The 20,480-nt window shown below is 39.3% G+C and overlaps 1 protein-coding gene across 5 annotated transcripts in view; it reads left to right on the top strand.

Moving 5' to 3' along the window:
- APOOL (apolipoprotein O like) overlaps positions 1–20,480 on the top strand; it is a 47,177-nt gene that overhangs the window by 10,249 nt on the left and 16,448 nt on the right. For 2 of the 5 annotated variants that reach the window (XM_027821913.3, XM_027821914.3), the window contains exons 2-3: positions 7,613–7,717; positions 9,379–9,498. In XM_027821913.3, the coding sequence (XP_027677714.1) occupies positions 7,613–7,717; positions 9,379–9,498 (225 nt within the window). Of the gene's footprint in view, positions 1–3,968; positions 4,258–7,612; positions 7,718–9,378; positions 9,499–17,495; positions 17,535–20,480 lie in introns of those variants that run through there. The other 3 variants (XM_043522093.1, XM_043522092.1, XM_043522094.1) reach the window with 3 other exon arrangements.

Genomic DNA, 20,480 nt, shown 5'->3' with positions numbered 1-20,480 from the left:
ATTATCAATAATTTTTATTTTACTATATTTGACCTAATTATTAGGCTTCAAGAGGAGGACAAACTAATCAGTGGATATGGTGAAGTTTCTTAAATATAGCAGAAGCATGATGTTTTTTTGCTGTTGTCATTTGATTCAATTATTCTTCATAATAATTTATTAGACAGTAAAGTGATTATCAGTTACATTTTGTGAGTCATTATACAGTTGTCTTTAATAGGCATCCAAAGTAAAGCAGTTAGTGCCATTCAAGAATTGGATTATTTTCACTATTCACTATATAACACTCTCCTTTTTAATTTACCACAGTAAACACAATGGTATACGTACTGAATTAAACAAAACTAGCTTTATTTAATGAACAATATCCTCTATACACCCTTCTCACTTACGTTAATATTTGACTGTGGTTCCACTTTCCTTTGTATTGCAACCTAGTATCGCTAGCCCTGGAATAGAATGTCACAATTAAAACAAAAAGAAAAGGAGTACTTGTGGCGCCTTAGAGACAAACCAATTTATTTGAGCATAAGCTTTCGTGAGCTACAGCTCACTTCATCGGATGCATCTGTAGCTCACGAAAGCTTATGCTCAAATAAATTGGTTAGTCTCTAAGGTGCCACAAGTACTCCTTTTCTTTTTGCGAATACAGACTAACACGGCTATTACTCTGAAACAATTAAAACAAATTCTGAGAATGTTCCACTGGTAATAATAAATATAATAATAATGTAAAGAAAGTTTGTTTTAGTGTAGCATATCTACAAATGGCTGAATAGAAATATGTATACACTTTTTAGAGGTTCACATCCTTTCATAAACTATCTTCTGTATCTCAGACCATGGCATTTTATTCCAGGACTTGTTATAACAAAGACAGTTATTCATGTGGTGTTTGTTTCCTGTTTTGATTGCTGCCACTCTTTCTCTTGATAGTCTCCCTAAATCTTTACTCTCAAAACTTCACAAGGTTTCAGGAAGTGAGACCATATTATTTTCTCCTCCACCACCACCACCACTGTCTGTCATTGGAACACAACTGAAAAAGGCTTACCATTTTTTTTTAAATTTCCTTGAGCTTTTACCATCCTTTAGCTCTCTAGCCTCATATCCTCTTCCCTTCTCTGCTTACTATACACTTTTAACCTTTGCATTCTTCTCTTACATTTGTGCCTGCCTCATCTGCCTAGCAGCTCTTTACCTGTCTTCCAATACAGTGAGTCAATTCATGTCTTTATCTGTTGGCTTATTACTTTGCTTTTTGTTCTGGATATATTGACTCTTTCTAAAGTGGTGGGTGTAGCATACTATACAAAAATAGATTGTGCTATATTGTAAGCACTGTGTTCTGTATTTGAATAAACAGTTGTCCAAATTAATTAAGATTGTTGGCTTTGTGCTCACGATCAATGTGAATTCTTAAACTGTTTTTCCAATAGCAGTTCAAAAAAATGCTGTGGAGCAAATCCATGCTATTGAAAATAATTATGTGTTGAATTATGCCATTTGGAATTCAAGACAACAGACTATGTACTATTAATTTATTTAATAGTATGTACTATTAATTTATTTTAGGGAATTGAAATCAGACATTCTGCCACTACTCACGGCATCCAAGCATGTATCAAATGTCTTAGTTGCCCACTTCATTTAAGTGGTCTCCTACAGCATGTGTGAATCTCTTGTGCTTAATGATCTGTCCCACCTTGTATTTATCTCAGACCCCTTGGTTACCATCTGCACACCTAAAGAAGAACTCTGTGTAACTCAAAAGCTTGTTCCTTCCACCAACAGAAGTTGGTTCAGTAAAAGATATTACCTCACCTGCATTGTCTTTCAAATGTAGATGTCAGGAATACTGTATATTATGTTGTCATATTTTTCTTCATATTTATAAAGAATCAAAAATGCTTTTGGTGAACGCTTTACAGAGTTGGGGAAAGTGACTGGTAGGAGAAAAGGAAATGGAGGAGAAGTAAAAAGATCAGACACAAACAAAAGTATAGTAAATATTATAGCAGACCGTTTACAGTTGGGTGACAATGAAAGGATGCAATAATGAAAAAGAAAGGGAAAGATAAGTTAGATTTAGAGTTAAAATTGATTAAATAAAGTGTGCTATTACAGTACCATCATGATCTAAAAATGTCAGTTTTAGAATCAGAGTTCTTGCTGTTCCTTATATTTTCCTCAGCTATCTTATATTATAAACAGCTTGAGACACGGACAGTGTCATTTTATGTTTGTGCAGTGCTTAACATAATGAATCCCGAGTCCTGATTGTATCCTTTACGTGCTATTGCAATACAAATGCTAAATAATAATACTCTTGATTATTAGAATATTCAGCTGTATTTGGACTTAAGCTGAATGCAGTATATATTTTTCAGAACAAATCGTCTTGCCATTCTAATCATATCTATGAACAGTATCAATTATATGGTAAGTTTCATAATTTGGAGGGATGAGCATGAAGTTGGAAATCACACAATCCTAAATTCAAATCCTTGCTCTGTCGCTCATTTGCTAATAAAAGGCAGCTTCTTTAAACCAACAGTATTGTAGTTCATTGCACAGTGGTGTGAGGAGAAGAAGAAATTTTGGCCAATGACATGAGAGAAATCTCCTGTTCTTACAAATAATGCTGTGGAAACTTTATTGTTTAAACAGAATAGAGAGGACCTCATGCACTTGAAACATCCATACAATAAATTGCATAGGACATAATTTACCTCACTCAGAAGTCTAAAGGAGAAATCAACCTTGTTTTGATTTGATTATGATGATCTGAGAGCTCTAGATATTTCAAACCTGAGCATATGGTTTTCACTGATGACATTGAAAAGGATATTACAAGCTTTTCCTCTATCCGTGATTTCTAGAGAGATGCTTAGGTCAGAAATATGTATTTACTTGCAAATTATTGTAAAATCAGATTATGGGCAAACTAATCAAAGAACAGTGGAGTATGAAAACTTCTATTAAGGCACTAATGACTGTCCCACTTGTAGTATTTTGATGACTAATTGCAGTTTGTCATTGGCTTGTTATATATCAGAAATACATGCTAAATTTTAGTCAATGTTAAATTCAGATCTACCTTACGATTAATCTAGTAGCCATGACATTGCTTTTATGTAGTTCAAAATATATATTTTTCAGGACTATTTTTACAACGACTGTGAGATTTGGGAGTATGGAAGGAACATTTTTCTGATGGTTTTCAGTAGTGACAGCAAAACTCTTGGGCCTTTGGATTGCTCTGCTAGGTGAATGCTTTTAAGCAGAAAACCAGTGATAGGTAGGCAGTGTGGAAGTGGTACTAGAAGGTTACAGGCTGCACTATTTTTCAAACTACTTTTCAATGAGTATAATATTGATGGTGCCTTTGGGTAAGGTCATGCATTATACCCTCAATTCTGGAAGAAAATTGATATGATCATTAAAAGCAGAGACGGGGGAAGAAAATTAATTTATTTTAAAAAATCAGGAACAAAAAGATAGAGTATTTAATTCACTTCCATGCCAGATTTCTGTTAGGATTGGGGGGATGGGCATTAAGGAGTTGGTTACAGCTTTCCAATCCTGTGTTGCATGGCCCTTGCCTGATTATACCACTAGCATAAGTGTATGCCTACACAGGGATAAAAGCCCCCACAGCATGGCTATGGCTGACGGGGGTCAGCTGCAGGTATTTTATCTCCATGTAGACATACTCTAGTGACCTTAAGCCAGTGGAGGATAGGTGTGGTTTTGCTATGCTAAGCCCCATTTGTCCGTCTACTCCAGAACTGTGGGAAAGGGTTGGCACAGGAGGTGGCTATGCCAGCAGAGTCTCTTAAATGGGAGAATTATATTATGCCCAGGCTTCAGGAACCACGTCTTCTGCTGCTTCTCCTTTTCAGGCAGCAGTGACACCAGGGCTGCCTGTACTTCCTCAGAAAAGCTCATATCTATGTTAAATTCAGTGTCTGCCTCGCCTTCCCCAGCTGAACATGGCAGGCATAAGAAGGTCAACTTCAAAAGCACCTATGGAACACCATGAGGCCTCACTCAGATCCAGGTTACGGAGATCCCCCCTGTACCTTGGCCTGAGCCCTAGAGGAGTACTCCTCCCAATTTGATGTTTGACTCAGGAATGTAATGACTAGACTGAAGGACCCTTCATCTGGGCTTTCTCATACGAGTAAGGGACACTCGTAAACAGAAGAGCAGATCCTCTGCTAAGAGAAGAGATCCCTCCCTGATCCTGTCCAGGTAAAGCAAGACTTCATGCCTAGAGCACAAGGATTTAGGTCCTCCTAAGCTTCATGACTGTTGATTAGAAGGTGCACAGGAGCAAGGCTCTATCAGTGCTATTCCTTGCATCGCCACTGATGCTGACCATAGTACCAACTAAAACAAAGCATCGGAGCTGAGGGACCGGGCATGGTTGGTACAGACAAAGACCATGTAGTCAGACACTTCTTTACTGGAGGTACCATCACAGCCCTATAAGGATTACTAAGAGTCCCTTTACACTGACTCTGATGGCACAAGTTGATGTGATGCAGCTTTCAGAGGTTCCAGTATCTTGCAGAACTCCAGAGGATATCTTCATCCTTCCAGACCTGCAATCTGCCTTGTTGTTGGGATCAATCATAGCAGGGAGTTTGTATCAGTAGAGGACATGGATTTAGGGAGAAGCCCATCTCTCATCCCATCCATGGTACCAGTGTTGATTCCATCCCCACCTAATTCCGAGATATGCTGTGGTGGACACCTAGTACAATTTACCCATGACTGAAGGGGAATGACTGTGGACAGGTGGATGCTGGATATCATCCATTCCGGCTATATCATCGAGTTTCCTTCCCCACCGCCTCCAAACCCCCTTTCTTGTTCCTCTTCACGGACCACTCTCATGAGGAGGCCCTCCTTCAGTAGGGAGACTCCTTTCTCCAGTCCCTGCAATGGTGTGAGTTCATCTACAACATCAAGGAAAAAAGGATTTTATTCCAAACATGTTCTAGTCCCCAAAATGACCTCTATAGGGTGACCATAGATTCAATCAGAACAACGGGGTATCTCCTTATGTATAGATTCCTAGCCATGGGAAACCTGGTAGATCAGGTTATATACAACCTTTGGACATGGGTCTGGATCTACCTTACTGTACTGGGTCACATGGTGTCGTGTACTTATGTAATGCCATTTGCCACATTCCACCTCTGCTGCCTGCAGGCTTGGCTTCGAACAGTACACATACTGAACAAACCCAGCATGAACATTATAGTGGCACTTCCCATCAAGATAAGGGATTCTCTGACTTGGTGGAAAGCTCCTGCACAAGTTCCTTTCCTGTGCTCCATGCCTGACAGGACAGTAATCATGGACTCTTCCTTGTTAGGTTGGGGCACTCATATGGACAGTCACACAGTACAGGGTGATTATATGCATTCTAGTTTCCTAGGGCATCCAAACATCCTGGAATTCAGAGCAGCCCAAGAAAGATTCAGGGCAGTCTTACCATTGATCCAGTCTCAGCACATTCTCATAATGTCAGACAATATGACAACCATATCTGATGTAAACAAACAAGAAGGAGTAAGATCCATTCCTCTGTGTACAGAAGTGGTCAGTTTATGGAACTGGTGTATCAAGAACCACATCAGCATTGTACCTCCCAGGAACCCAGAATTTGCTGGTGGACAGCCTCAGCAGGCACTTTGTCACTGACTATGAGTGGAAGTTACACAGCTTAGTGATGAAGAACATATTCACTCAGTGGAGAACATCTACCTGGGTTCTGTGGTCAGCTACTCACTCAGCTTTTCCCAGCCGCAGCCCTCTCCAGGGCTGCTTTTAACCCCTTCAGGGCCGGAGTGGAGTGACCACCCCGCTACAGTAAATTAAATGTCTGTTTTTCTGTTCTGGAATGCTTTATAACTTTTATGGACAATTTCGATAAAGACATTGAAATCAAAAGCCTTTTCCTGTTCTATATTATGGTCAGTGTAGTGTTTCTTGTATAGAGTAGGTTTCTACTGGTAGAGCTGCACCCATATTTGAGTGTGTGTTTGTATAGTGACATCTGTATTTTTTTCAAACTGATTTTTCAAAGAAAGTACATAGGCTGACTGAACCAGACATCAACAGAGTCATGTGAAGATGAATATCAAATGAAACAAATGCTAAAATGAAAAGGATAGTTAATAAATTAAGCCAGTGGCACTGGGAGTAAACTGGGAGTATATTCAAGATGCTATATGCACATTCCTTTTTAAATTCATTTTTTCTTACTGTAAAACAGTAAACGGACTATACTATTATCTCCCAAGGGTCAGTTGAAAATATATTGTAGTTGAACAGAATTATCTAATATTATCAACAACATTTGCAAAAAGAAAAATGTTATCTGTTTGCTTATGCCACCTTCCATATTTTACTTAAGCATTAAACAAAACCAGGCTGGTAGGCTACTGGGAGTGGAGATTACAGCAACCCACTTTGAGTTACATAAGTCAGTGTTTAACATGTATCTAAAACATTAAGCAACCCAACACAACTGTGAGACAGGCAAGTATTAACCTTTTACTGTTAGAGATTTAAGGCCAAGATTTTCAAAGTGGCCAGTGACTTTTGGATATCTATCTTGGATATACTGGGCCTAATTTTCTGAGGTGCTAACCACTTGCAGTTCCCATTGACTTACATTAGAGATGTGGGTGTTCAGCACCTCAGAAAATCAGGCCTAAACTATAAATTTTGGCACAAGTGACGTGCCCATGGTCACACAGCCAGTATCTGGCAGAATCTGAAATAGAACTCAAAGATAAAACGTACCTTCTCCATAAAATTCTTCTTAGTATTTACTTGTGTATGTATTGTAACACTGAGATTTTACTAGTAAAATCCAATATTTGAGAAGCAGAGTTTATTAATATACATGGTATGAGCTGTCTTTAAATAGAAAGCCTTTGCGGTGAGGGAAATATATATTCTTGAGCACCACCTCTTTCTTCTTTGTTTATACAGCGCGTAGCAAAATGAGGCGGAACCATGACTGGGTCTCCTACATGCTATTGCAATACATATTCTTTCTGATGTATTATTGATTTTGTTTGACAAAATCATTCTGTCAATGTTACTTTAAATAAGATGAGTATAGTCAGAAGTACCCAAACACAGCATTATGGTACTGGCCGTAATAATAGCTGTGGGAAACAGTATTGCTGCTTTCTGAAACTGAACTAGCTGATATAACAATGCAATCTTAAACTGCATCTCAGAGGTAATTCTGATAAATAAAAAATTGCTAAAAAACTAGTAGTAGGGCCGTACCAATACAGTGGACTGCACTTTTCAGGCTCTGGATCTCTTTCAAAGTGAATGCTCTTGTACTTTTGTTGTATCAAAAAGGTTTCTGATGTTTTTTGTGTGATAGAAGTGGATTTTAAGGGGTACTTTCTTAATATGGTTTTTAATTTAAAATCATTTGACATGCTTGGTCTGTTATTAGATCAGTCACATCAGTGTTACTAGAATGAGCTCTGGATTTTAGTGAAGAGGAGAAAAGAGTTTCCAAATAAAGATATATAGATATATATTTTAATCTTTGTCTCTCTCCCAGATGGCAAAGCTAGCAGCTATCCCTGCTGGTCTGGCATTTGTGTCTATTAATATATATGCTGCAACAGAAGAAGAATCAAAAGCCCAGTCAGTGAAGCCAAATCAGGTAAGATTCTTGCTATTGTCTCATGCATTTTTTAACAATAAGTGGATGTATACAAACACCAGTGAATCTTTATTGTACGCTATATCCTAGAGAAAACATAATAATATTTAGAAGATGTTTTGGAATGCTATAGCACTGCTTTATATGCTACTACAAATGGTCAAAATATAGCCAGAATTACAGAAAAAATAGTTTTAAAGTTTAATATAATAATAGATTTTACAGATGTAGGCCAAGCAGGCGGGAATACAGTTGTCACAGATCCTATCAAGTGACCCCTCCTGGCCACTCACTAGGATTGCTGTGAGGGGAATCCAAGCCTCTCTGTCCTTGGGTCCCCAAGTTGTGTTAAGCCCCTGGAGTCTGAACAGAGTCCAGCCACTGCCCCAATCTTGGGAACTTTAGTCGCACTGTCAGGGCACAGACCTTTTATGTGGCATCCCTTTCAGAGAACTGGAAAGCGTTGTCCATCTGCCTGGCCCCTTGGACTAATACTGGCTCTTCCAAACTCCCTTGTACTTAAACACATCCTCTCCCAAAACTCCACCCAAAATGTGTGAAGCTTCTGGTTCGTGGTTAATTCTCAGGGGGATGCAGCAGTTGTGAAGCAGTTAATTTGCACGCACACTTTGCACAGAGTCTAACACATTTGTTTTTTTACTTAATCATATAAAACACAGACGAGTACAGCTCATACAGAACAATAAACATCTTAAACTGCAGTGTCCTTCACTTTCTAGCGGGTCATTGGGGATCACAGATGTTCAGAAAAGCAGGCAGGGTGTCTCCTGCTTCATAGAGGCGCTCTCTCTCTCGTGAAGTCCCTTACTCAGTTTCTGTGACCTTGCTGTTTCCTGCCTCCCTGCTTCCTCTTCTCATTTGGCTCGTTATTTAACCTCCCCCGCCCCACTGCCTTTGTTTTGTCTTTTGGGTAACTTTCCACTGCTCCTATCTTCCCTCTCTCCTCCCCCCCCCACCCCCCACCCCCCCCACCCTCAGAGGAGTCCACTAAACTTGATTTCCAAGGATACAGCTGTGTTTCTCTATAACATTTTGGTGTGGCTGAAATACTGTCATTAACCTCAAGTATATTCCATTGTCCGTATCTGGTGTGTACAAGCTACAGGACCTGTCAGCATTGATGGAACTACGTACATATAGGCCCCCATTTTTTCATAATACAACTTCACAATCAACCAGAAATCATAAGTTGCACAGATGTAGCCTCAATTCATCACAACAGTATTTACTGAGACTTACATGTTACTATTGCTCTAAAGTTCAATTTTAAGTAATATCACACATTTAGATATATCTGTATTAATATTAAAAAGACTGGTTTTCCAATTCTTGCCCTCTCATTTTCTAAAGTAGGGGTGTGTGTGTGAGAGAGAGAGAGAGTGACTATATCATACTCAGTAATAAGGCTACTAATTAACATATATAATGCTTCTCATCTCCAAGAACTTTATAAGAATTAATCCGCACCACAGTTTTGTAGGTTTATAGGTATAACATGATATGGAGGCTTTGTTGTATTATGGGAAGAAAGAGCATTTGCTATTTTCTTTAAAATTGTTTCTAAAATTTAGTATTTATATCTAATGACTTTTATATGTTTCTGAAACTAGCTCGCTAGAATAGATTCTTTTTCCTTTCAGCTTCCCATTTATTGTGTGCCGCCTCTGAAATCTAGATACGTTGAAGAAGACCCTGGTCGTTTGCAGGTGGGGTTTTCTACATTAAGAAAGACAACTAGTCATTATGTTGAGTGGTGCAAGGTAAGAAATATAGTTTGATTAATGCTTGAAGACAAAATCTTCTGGAATTCCTGATTTAACACTTGAGTACAACATTAAAGTACAGCATATTCCGTCCAATTTGTTGGGCACTTCATTAAATCAGAATTGCCATGGTATGTAGGGGACAAATATGAATGATATTCTTGGCTTAAGCTTAGCAGGGAGCCAAGAAAGGTGTGCAGAGAGTGAGATGACCTATTCAGTCTCCCTGCAGTCCAAACCAAACAGCAGTGACCCCGAACAGGTCCCTTTCCGTCTGCCCCTGGATTTCACAATTATGACAGCATCTAATGGCAGCATTCAGAATCACTACTTGGTTGAAACAAGAGTGGAATATGTTAATATATTGTTTTTCCAATGCTATTACATTTTATTTTTGTCTCTTTAATCTAAATGATTTTTAAAAATAAAGTATTATGTCCACCGTCACTGAATAGGCATATTCACTGAGGCATAAGTCTTTGCTGGAATGGGGCCCAATTTTGAATTTACATTGTAACTTTACTTTTCCCCAACTGCATTGGTTGAAGTGGATTTGTGGAAAAATGGAATGCCTGGGAATATGCAAGTTCTAGGACTTCCAATGGTTTGCTTGATTAAATCATTCAAATAGCAATATTTTACACAATGAACACAGTCATTAAATAGTAATACTAACTCCTAAGATCACATGGTCAGTTCCATATTTTTAAAAGTTCACATCTCAAACTACAGATGTCAGTGTTAAGAAATTTAGAGTAATAAGAGTTACTTCATAAATGATCTGGAGAAAGGGGTAAACGGTGAGGTGGCAAAGTTTGCAGATGATACTAAACTGCTCAAGATATAGTCAAGACCAAAGCAGACTGTGAAGAACTTGAAAAAGATCTCACAAAACTAAGTGATGGGGCAACAAAATGCCGAACGAATTGTAATGTGGATAAATATAAAGTAATGCACACTGGAAAAAATAACCCCAACTATACATACAATATGATGGGGTGCTAATTTAGCTACAACTAATCAGGAGAAAGATCTTGGAATCATTGTGGATAGTTCTCTGAAGACGTCCATGCAGTGTGCAGCGGCAGTCCAAAAAGCAGACGGGATGTTAGGAAAAAACATTTAAAAAGGGGATAGAGAATAAGACGGAGAATATCTTATTGCCCTTATATAAATCCATGGTACGCCCGCATCTTGAATACTGCATACAGATGTGGTCCCCTCGTCTCAAAAAAGATACTGGCATTAGAAAAGGTTCAGAAAGGGGCAACTAAAATGATTAGGGGTTTGGAATGGGTCCCATATGAGGAGAGATTAAAGAGGCTAGGACTTTTCAGCTTGGAAAAGACTAAGGGGAGATATGATAGAGGTATATAAAATCATGAGTGGTGTGGAGGAAGTGAATAAGGAAAAGTTATTTACTTGTTCCCATAATATAAGAAGTAGGGGCCATCAAATGAAATTAATAGGCAGCAGGTTTAAAACAAATAAAAGGAAGTTCTTCTTCACTCAGCGCACAGTCAACCTGTGGAACTCCTTGCCTTAGGAGGTTGTGAAGGTTAGGATTATAACAGGGTTAAAAGAGAACTGGATAAATTCATGGAGATTAAGTCCATTAATGGCTGTTAGCCAGGATGGGCAAGGAATGGTGTCCCTAGCCTCTATTTGTCAAAGAGTGGAGATGGATGGCAGGAGAGAGATCACTTGATCATTACCTGTTCAGTTCACTCCCTCTGTGGCACCTGGTGTTGGCCACTGTCGGTAGACAGTTTACTGGGCTGGATGGACCTTTGGTCTGACCCAGTATGGCCGTTCTTATGTTCAGCATTACAGATTGTTTTAGCTCAATAAAATAAAAGGAATAAAAACATTTTCTCTTGTTTTTTTTCATTAGAATAAAGTCTGTTTTTACAGTTTAAGAAGCTAATAATTCAGATTTCTAATTGGATCCAAGGAACTATATTTAATACCATTGTTAGTACAGTTAGGCTGTGTGATTTCTTATGATGTCTACCTTGGAGCTCTTGACATTTTAAAATAATTTTTCGTCCATTAACCTCATGACCTCACTATTTAAAAAATCTGTGTTATTACTGTGTCTTTGGTATGGTCCTCATCAAACTAAGATATATTTTTTGCACATTCATACACTTTATGTAGAAGATTGCCTTGGTTTTCATTTTCATGCACACTCTAGCCCCATGCTAGATAAAAGTGCAATGTTAGCTAACGAGGAAAAAAAGATTTAAGAAGGGAAGGAAATTCAGTGATGCGGAGATTGGATGAGCTGAATGATCAGTGGGGTAGGTAAGAGGACAGTACAGTAAGACCATGGGACACACTTGAGGGGTTACTCAGAGTTAGCTAAAATTTCATTACAAGATTTGTTAGTCTACATAATATGGAGTTCTAGCTTTACATTTCCTAAATAGTTTTGTCTTGGTATAGCATCACAGGAGGACTGGTGGTGCAAGTTATATATCTGAGTGCCCCGTTTTCCCACAGTCACTTTTGTTTGTGTGGCGTAGGGATGTTTCTTTGTCTTGTTCTTTTCTATATGTTAGTGTCCTTTGTATGTCTCTTCAAGGGACACTGACTTAAGATTTATACTCTGGCTAATTTTAACACCTCGCTTATAACAACTGAGAGTTAGCAAAGATGTATCTTTTTTGGACTCTAGGGTTGCCAACTTTCTAATCACACAAAACCGAACACCCTTGCCCTGCCCCTTCTCCGAGGCCCCGCCCCGCTCACTCCATCCCCCCTCCCTCCGTTGCTTGCTCTCCCCCACCCTCACGCACTCGCTCATTTTCACTGGACTGGGGAGGGTCCCTTTTTGGCTGGGTGTTCCGGTTGAAAACCGAACACCTTGGGGGTTGTTTACTTTATGGATTTGACAGCATTTTGTATATAGCCAACTTCACAATTTCCCCCTATATAGTCAATTTGTTTTCCTTTTTGTTTGCGTGGACCTTTCATATAGAAAGAGGGAAGAGAAAATATTTACAAACAGGAAAACATGATTATAAAATACAAAAACTGGCAGATTTTAAGGATGAATGTTGTACGTGAAAATATTTCAAACACTTTTAAAATTGGTTAGATTTCAAGCTGACTGTCCCTTTAAGAGGCGTGTCATCAGTCACCGTGTAGTGCTTTTTTGTATTAAAAATAAAACAAAGACTTCACCCTTTTGGAAGGAATCTGGAGAAGGCATGTTATTTCAACAGACGATAACAGTGATATTCTGATTTGACTTGATCACCTTGTCATTTTCATCTTTAACACTTAAGAGCAACTGCATTTCACATACTCCTCCTGAATAATTCTCTGTTGCTGCCAGTCAGTATTACACTGGTTTATGTAACTTAAGAAACAGTGACAGAAGGGGTTAAGTTGTTAGAATCCCTGAAACATGTAGTGATTTCCAAAACAAAGTAATAATTTGGTGATAAATACCAGATAGTTACCAGAGCTGCTTAATATTTTAAGTATAGAGTAAAACTGTAGTATCTTAGCTATGACGGTCTCCCATTAACAAAAATAATAACTCTTAATGGTGAACACTGTTATTTTGACATTCGTTATCATGTTTTACCTTTTTTTTTACCTTAATAAGAGGGCTTTCGCTCGCCACTTTGAGACTTGCCTCTGCTGTTTAGAATCTAGATCAAAAAGGAACAGACACTTGTGCAGCAAGACATCATATATATATAACTCTATCAGCTAAAGAATAGCCTGCAGGCATTTCAAGTGAGTGTAGTGCTCATAAAATACATCAGGTTGATATTCCTGGAAATTAAAGTCCTCTCATCAGTTAATCCATATAACATTTATAGCATGGGAGGTACCTCAGTATGAGTTTCCCCCACGTCCTTGCAACCACTTCTAGAAATGAAGGTGTCAATGAACCACAAAGGTGACAATTTTTATGGTAGTTTTTCTGAAGTGCACCCTGGTCCTTTAGCAGGTATACTGAAACCACCAATTGATCTTGGATAAAGATACTGAACAACTGTCAGAACTCTAATATCTTTTCAATAACACTGACCTGAGTTGGATCTAGACTAGTGACCCAGGCCAGGTGTATGTTTAAGGTTTTGCTGCTATAGAAATGTTGCTTGGGTTATTTATTTTTTTATTACACTTCTGGACTGGAAAAACTCTACTGTAGATGCAGTTATTCTGGCAAAATGTGAATTTGCTGGCATAGTTTATTTTGCTTGGGAAATCAGCATAAGCAATACCATCAGAAGCACTCGTTTGCTGGTATAAGCTGCATCGCCATTAGGAGGTTTGCCAGCATAAAAATGTAATAAAAATAATCACATCCCTAAGCAATATTACTATACTGGCAATAGTTCCTAGTGTACACCAGGTCTAACTCTCAGTGAATCCATGTAATCCTCCATAATTTGTAGTTTTCCCATAGATATAGCTTTAGGATATTTTGCTGAGCACTTTGTAGAAACCACAGCACTCCTTGCTTTCAAGTTTTGTACAATGCATGCCAAAAGGTAAAAAGCTGCTAAAGCTTTAAATTGGTTCCCCCATGCCATTTGATGTGGGAGTGTGTACTGTGACGGGGTTCCTGGGTTGAAACCTGTATTGTGGGACTACTGAGCCCTGTGTCCCACCAGCCTGGGTTGCTTCTCACACTGTGATGCTGATGTCAAGCACAAGCCTCTGATTTGCACTGCACTTACAGAGACGTCACAAGCAGGGACACACCCAACTCTGTTACATGAATGATCTCTCAGTCACTCATGAACCATCAACAGAGAGGCTCCAGCCAATTTCTTCCTGTTCCCCAGTCTTGCACCCCAGAATTGTTCTGTCTTGCACTGGTCGGAAGCATGACCAGTGTAGGTTCATGACTTAGTTTGCCACTTCTTCATAGGAAAGTGGACATGCACCAGCCTTTGTAATTTTGAGCTGAAATTTCCCAAGCACTTTAGACAAACTCACAGGTAAGATAAAACTTTAAAATAAGTTTATTAACTGCGGAAAGGTAGATTTTGAATGATTATAAGTAGTAGGCATAAAGGTCAGAGATCATTAACTTAAGAAAATAAAAAGTAAACACGCATTCTAAATCCTAAACTTTCAGTCTAAGGGAGGTCTGACTCAAACAGCTTTTCTCGCTCTGACAGATGGTACAAGTAGGTTATAGTTCCTCAGTACACAGACTGGGACTCCCTTCCAGCCTAAGACCAAACTTCCCCAGTTCAGAGTCTTCGTCTTCCAGAAGTTGAGTTGGGGGGGAGGCCAAGTGATGTCACTGTGTCTCTTTTGTACTTCTAGCTTGCTGAAAAGATTCTTGCTCTGATGTGGGGGTCAGGCAATCCCCATTGGTCAAGCAGTCTCTATTATGTACATGCCGCCTCCAAGAAGCCTCTGGGATAGCAGATTGTGTACTGATGAGCCGTTAACAACTGTCTGGCTATTGATAACTATTCCTTTGTATTTAAAGGCTGGTTTTGGGTGTTCCCAACCTCATAACATATTTCAATAACACACACAGAAATGCTTCATAACTTCACATACAATGATAGTATGTACAATTCAACAGTTTATTATTATTCAACATCTCAAGACTTACAAAATGATACCATACAAGGCATACTTTGTTCAAAACATAAGATAATACTATTACAGCGGTGAATATGGGGGTTCCAGGATGCTACTTTGAGGTTCAGAGTGTCACAGTGTCCCTTAACCAAATTAACGGTGGATGTTAACTTTGGCAATATGATATGATCTCGTGATCTTCTAGTGTAAATATACATTAAATATCAATATATTGCTTATTTTATAAAATATGTTCCATTTTCTCATCACCACAGAGCTGTTGTCATGAGGATTTTTAATTAATATTTATAAAGTAGTTCAAGATTATTTTATTTAAGGTATATAAATTTTGTTTGCATTTATAGCACAACATGAACTACCTCTGATATGGTTTAAGTATGATTCTATTTTAAGACAAAGAAAGATTCCACAATAAGTAAATCAGCCAAAACAATCTTTGATACTAAATAATCAGGTTAAAGGAAGGGAAGTAAACAATCTGAAGAAACTGTGCAAAGTAGAGTTTTCTTACATTTCATAAGCGTTGTTACTTTTAAGCCCCAGTTGTGTAAACACATACACCTATGAGTACTACTGAGTATGGTTATTCATGTACGTAGGGATAATTCATAGATTCCAAGGCCAGATTGGACCATTCTAATCATCTAGTCTGACCTCCTGTATAATACATGCCTAGAATGGCCTCAAAAATCGTTCCTAGGGCAGAGGTGGGCAAACTATGGCCCATGGGTCCATCCTGCCTGGCCCCTGAGCTCCCGGACTGGGAGGCTAGCCCTGGCCCCTCCCCTGCTGTCCCCGCTCCCCCGCAGCCTCCACTTGCTGCGCTGCCAGTGCTCTGGCCCACCGCTCCTGCCGGGCACCGCGGCGACGTGGCTGGCTCTGGCTGGGTGGCACGGCTGTGAGCTCCTGCCACTCTGAGCGGCATGGTAAGGGGGCGGGGAGCGGTGGCATTGGATGGGGGGCAGACATGGGGCGGGGAACGGGGGGGGTTGGATAGGCGTGGGAGTCCTGGGGAGGGGGAGGCGGTCAGGGGATGGGGAACGGGGGGGGTTGGATATGTGTGGGAGTCCTGGGGGGGGAGGGCTGTCAGGGGTCGGGGCTTGGATAGGGGTCGGGACAGTCGGGAGGGGGGGTTGGATAGGCGTGGGAGTCCTGGGGGGCCAGGAGTGGGTGGTCAGGGGACAAGGAGCAGAGGGGGTTGGATGGGTTGGGGGTTCTGAGGGGGGCAGTCAGGGGTGGGAAGGTGGAGGGGGAGGATAGGGGATGGGGGCCAGGCTGTTTGGGGAGGCACAGCCTTTCCTCCCCGGTGCTCCATACAGTTTTGCAATCGCAATGTGGCCCTCGGGCCAAAAAGTTTGCCCACCCTTGTGCTAGGGCATATCTTTCAGAAAAAATCCAATCTTGATTTAAAATTTTGTCAGTGATGGATAATCTGCCAAAGCCCTTGGTAAATTGTTCCAGTGGTTAATTACCCTCACTGTTAAAAATGTATGTTTTATTTCCAGTATGAATTTGTTGATCTTCAGCTTCCAGCCACTGGAACATGTTATACCTTGCTCAGCTAGATTGAAGAGTCCATTATTTAATATTTGTTCTCCACGTAGATATCTATAAACTGTAATCCAGTCACCTGTTAAACTTCTCTTTGTTAAGCTAAATATAATGAGCTCCTTGAGATGGTCTGTCAGGGTTCCTCCACACACACACTCTGAACTCAGGGGGTACAGATTTAGGGACCTCCATGAAAGACCCCCTAAACTTATATTCTACCATCTTAGGTTAAAACTTCCCCAAGGCAGAAATTCCTTTCCTTGTCCTTGGACAGTATTGCTGCCACCACCAAGTGGTTCACACAACAATTCAGGGAAGGGTCACTTGGAATCCCTATCCACGCAAGTCCCTTCACCCCTTTTCCTGGGGAGGCTTGAGAATAATATACCAACCAGTTGCCTTAGCAGTGTGAGCACAGACCAGACCCTTTGTCTTTAGGACACTGAAATCAATCAGGTTCTTAAAAGAAGAACTTTATTTATAAAGAAAAAAGTAAAAGAATCACACCTGGAAAATCAGGATGGAAGGTAACTTTACAGGGTAATAAAAAGATTTAAAACACAGAGGATTCCCCTCTGGGCTCAGCTTCACAGTTCCAGAAACAGGAATGAAACTACCCCTGTAGCATAGGAAAATTCACAAGCCAAACAAAAGATAACCTAATGCATTTCCTTGCCCTACTCACAGTTTCTGTGGTTTTACATGGATTATTCCAGGTATATTTTTCAGGAGATATTGTACCTGCTTGGCTTCTCCCTCCACCCAGAGAGGGAACAACACACAGAACAAAAACAAATCCTTCCTCCTCAGGTTTGAAAGTGTCTTCTTTTCTCATTGGTCCTTCTGGTCAGGTGCCAGCTAGGTTCTTTGAACTGCTTAACCCTTTACAGGTAAGGCAATCCAGTACAGCTGCCAAGGATACATAAAGGTTGCTATCCTTCCCCCTATATCCATGACACTGTAACTATAAAGCTGGTTTTCTAATCCTTTAATCGTTCTCGTGGCTCTTCTCTCAACCCTCTCCTATTTATCAACATCCTTCTGGAATTGTGGGTGCCAGACCTGGACTTAGTATTCCAGCAGCAATTGCCAGAGCCAAATAAAGAGGTAAAATAACCTCTCTACTCCTACCTGAGATTCCCCTGTGTAAGTATCCCAGGATTGCATTAGCTTTTTTGGCCACAGATTCGCACTGGGAGCTCATGTTGAGCTGATTTTTCACCACAACTCCCAGATGTCGTTCAGAGTCATTGCTTCCCAGGATAGAGTCCCCCATCAAGTAAGTTTGGCGTACATTCTTTGTTTAGATGTATACATTATATTTCACCATATTAAAACACGAATTGTTTGGTTGCACCCAGTTTACCAAGCGATCCACATTGCTCTGAGTCAGTGAGCGCTTCTCTTCATTATTTACCACTCTCACAATTTTTCTAATCAGATTTTATTAGTGATGATTTTGTTTTCTTCCAGGTCCTTATTAAAAATGTTTAATAATATAGGGCCAAAAGCCAATCCCCTGCAGGATCCACACTGGAAACAATCCTACTTGATGATGATTCCCCATTTACAGTTACATTTTGAGACCTATTAGTTAGCCTGTTTTTAATCCATTTAATGTGTGCCATGTTAATTTTACATCATTCTAGTTTTTTAATCAAGATGGTGCACGGTACCAAATCAAACCTCTTAAAGAAGTGTATTATGTCAACACTATTACCTTTATCAACCAAACTTGTAATCTCATTTAAAAAAAGATATTAAGTAAGTTTGGCAGGTTCTAGTTTTTTTAAACCCATAATGATTTACATTAATTACATTACTCTCCTTTAATTCTTCATTAATCGCGTCCCATATCAGCCTCTCCGTTATCTTGCCAGAGATCAATGTTAAGCTGACTGTCCGGTAATTACCTGGATCATCCCATTTACCCTTTTTAAAAATGGGTACAACGCTGGCTTTCTTCCAGTCTTCTGGAATAACTGTGGTGCTGCAAGACTTATTGAAAATTAACGTTAATGGTCCAGTGAGCTGCTCAACTATCACTTTTAAAACTCTTGGATGCAAGTTATTTGGACCTGCTGATTTTAAAAAGTCTAACTTTAGTAGTTTCTGTTTAACGTTCTCCAGATATGCTGGTGGAATGGAAAGTATGTTATAACTATATGATGAAACTGTCTCATCTGTGTTTCCCCAAATGCAGAACAAATTTGTACTGAACACTTCTGCCTTTTCTGATTATTATTGATAATTCTACCATTCCCATCTAGTAATGGACTAATGTCATTGTCAGATTCTTTTTGTTCCTAATATATTTTAAAAACTCCTTATTGTCCCTAAGTCTACTGGCAATAAATTTCTTCTTGTGTCCCTTGACTTCCCTTATCAATTTTCTGCAATTCCTAACTTCTGATTTATATTCATTACTATCAACTCTCCCTTTCTTCCATTTGATATATATTATTTTTTTATTTAGGCCCTTGGGGCAAAATTTTCAAAAGCATCTACATGACAAGTCCCATGTTCAAAAAGCCTCTAAATCACGTAGGCACTTTGGAAAATGTAACCATAATCGTTGTCTTGAGTACTTACTCAAGGTCAAATCCCCATTCCATTTAAATCAATGGGAGATTTCACTGAAACAAGGATTTGGTCCTAAAGCATTCACAATTAAAATATCAAACTTTTTCTATATATTAGATTAAAAGGTTTCTAAAGTGGTTTTTAATATTTCAGCGCTTGAATAGCAGTGACCTTCTGTGGTATAAATTCAAAAATTGATTGCAACAAAATTTCTCATAAAAGAAATAGAATTATACCTTACAATCTGAAGTTAATCGATGTTCTGAAGCATGTGCAGTATACTAATTCTTGCTATGCTTAGTTAGCATCACTATGATGATTCAAACTATAGGCTATCGGACTATATTTTCCTTTATTACTTCAAGAAAAATCTTAAATATGACTTTTGACCAAGCTGAAATTTTGCTGTGGACTAGTACATTTGAATTGTTCTCTTGTTGGATGTCAACAGAATTAACTGGTAAATTACTTTCTGAGGCTAGGTTGCACATCTGACTAGGCTATATCACTGAACACAAATAACTCAATACGAATCACTATATGTACATCATATCATCTTTAAGTTTATAGAGGAGTTAAACATTAGGTATAACTGCACATAGAAAAGGTGGACTTTTTCCCTACCAGCATAATTTTACTATATGGGGAAAAATCAATTTTGAATAATATTATATTAAATAATATTACATTACATATTTCAAATTCAATGAAGAATAACTTTTTACAGTTGGGTGCTCTATTTTTTGCTCCCTAGATTTTTTTTTTTTAATTACTGTATAATTTTTGCTTTTTAAAGAATGCCTTGGTTGTGGTGAAATTTGGAAAAACTTTCAGTATGTACAAGAGCTATTGTGTGTGTATGTGTGTGGGTATTTTAAAAGGTACTATCCGTCGTGGTTTCAGGGAAACTGCCTGTGTATCCCCCTCTGTGGTCCATTCCATGAGTGCCCAGTCAAGTCTCCTGTTACCTATCTCTGGGCAGGGACGTTTGTCCCACTCCTTTCTGACTGTGAAGCTTTAAGCTGCACAGCTCCCTGCCTTACACTGCAATATCCCTAGCAAGGCAGTCAGCCTAAAGGCCAGCACTTGTGTGTTGGTTTCTCTCTCAGGGCTATGAACAGGGTATTGCCAGCTGTCACAAGCTACCACACCACTCTTTCTAAGCAAGCACGTTTATTCTTAAGGAGAAAGCATAAAAAACCCAACAAATAGATTTAATCACACACTAAACATACCAATAGTCGCCCATCAGC

This window comes from Chelonia mydas, chromosome 9 (genome assembly GCF_015237465.2).
Source record: "Chelonia mydas isolate rCheMyd1 chromosome 9, rCheMyd1.pri.v2, whole genome shotgun sequence".
NCBI classification, from domain to species: Eukaryota; Metazoa; Chordata; order Testudines; family Cheloniidae; genus Chelonia; species Chelonia mydas.
Note: the sequence above shows the minus strand (reverse complement) of the source record. Positions and strands in the feature narration are given on the sequence as shown.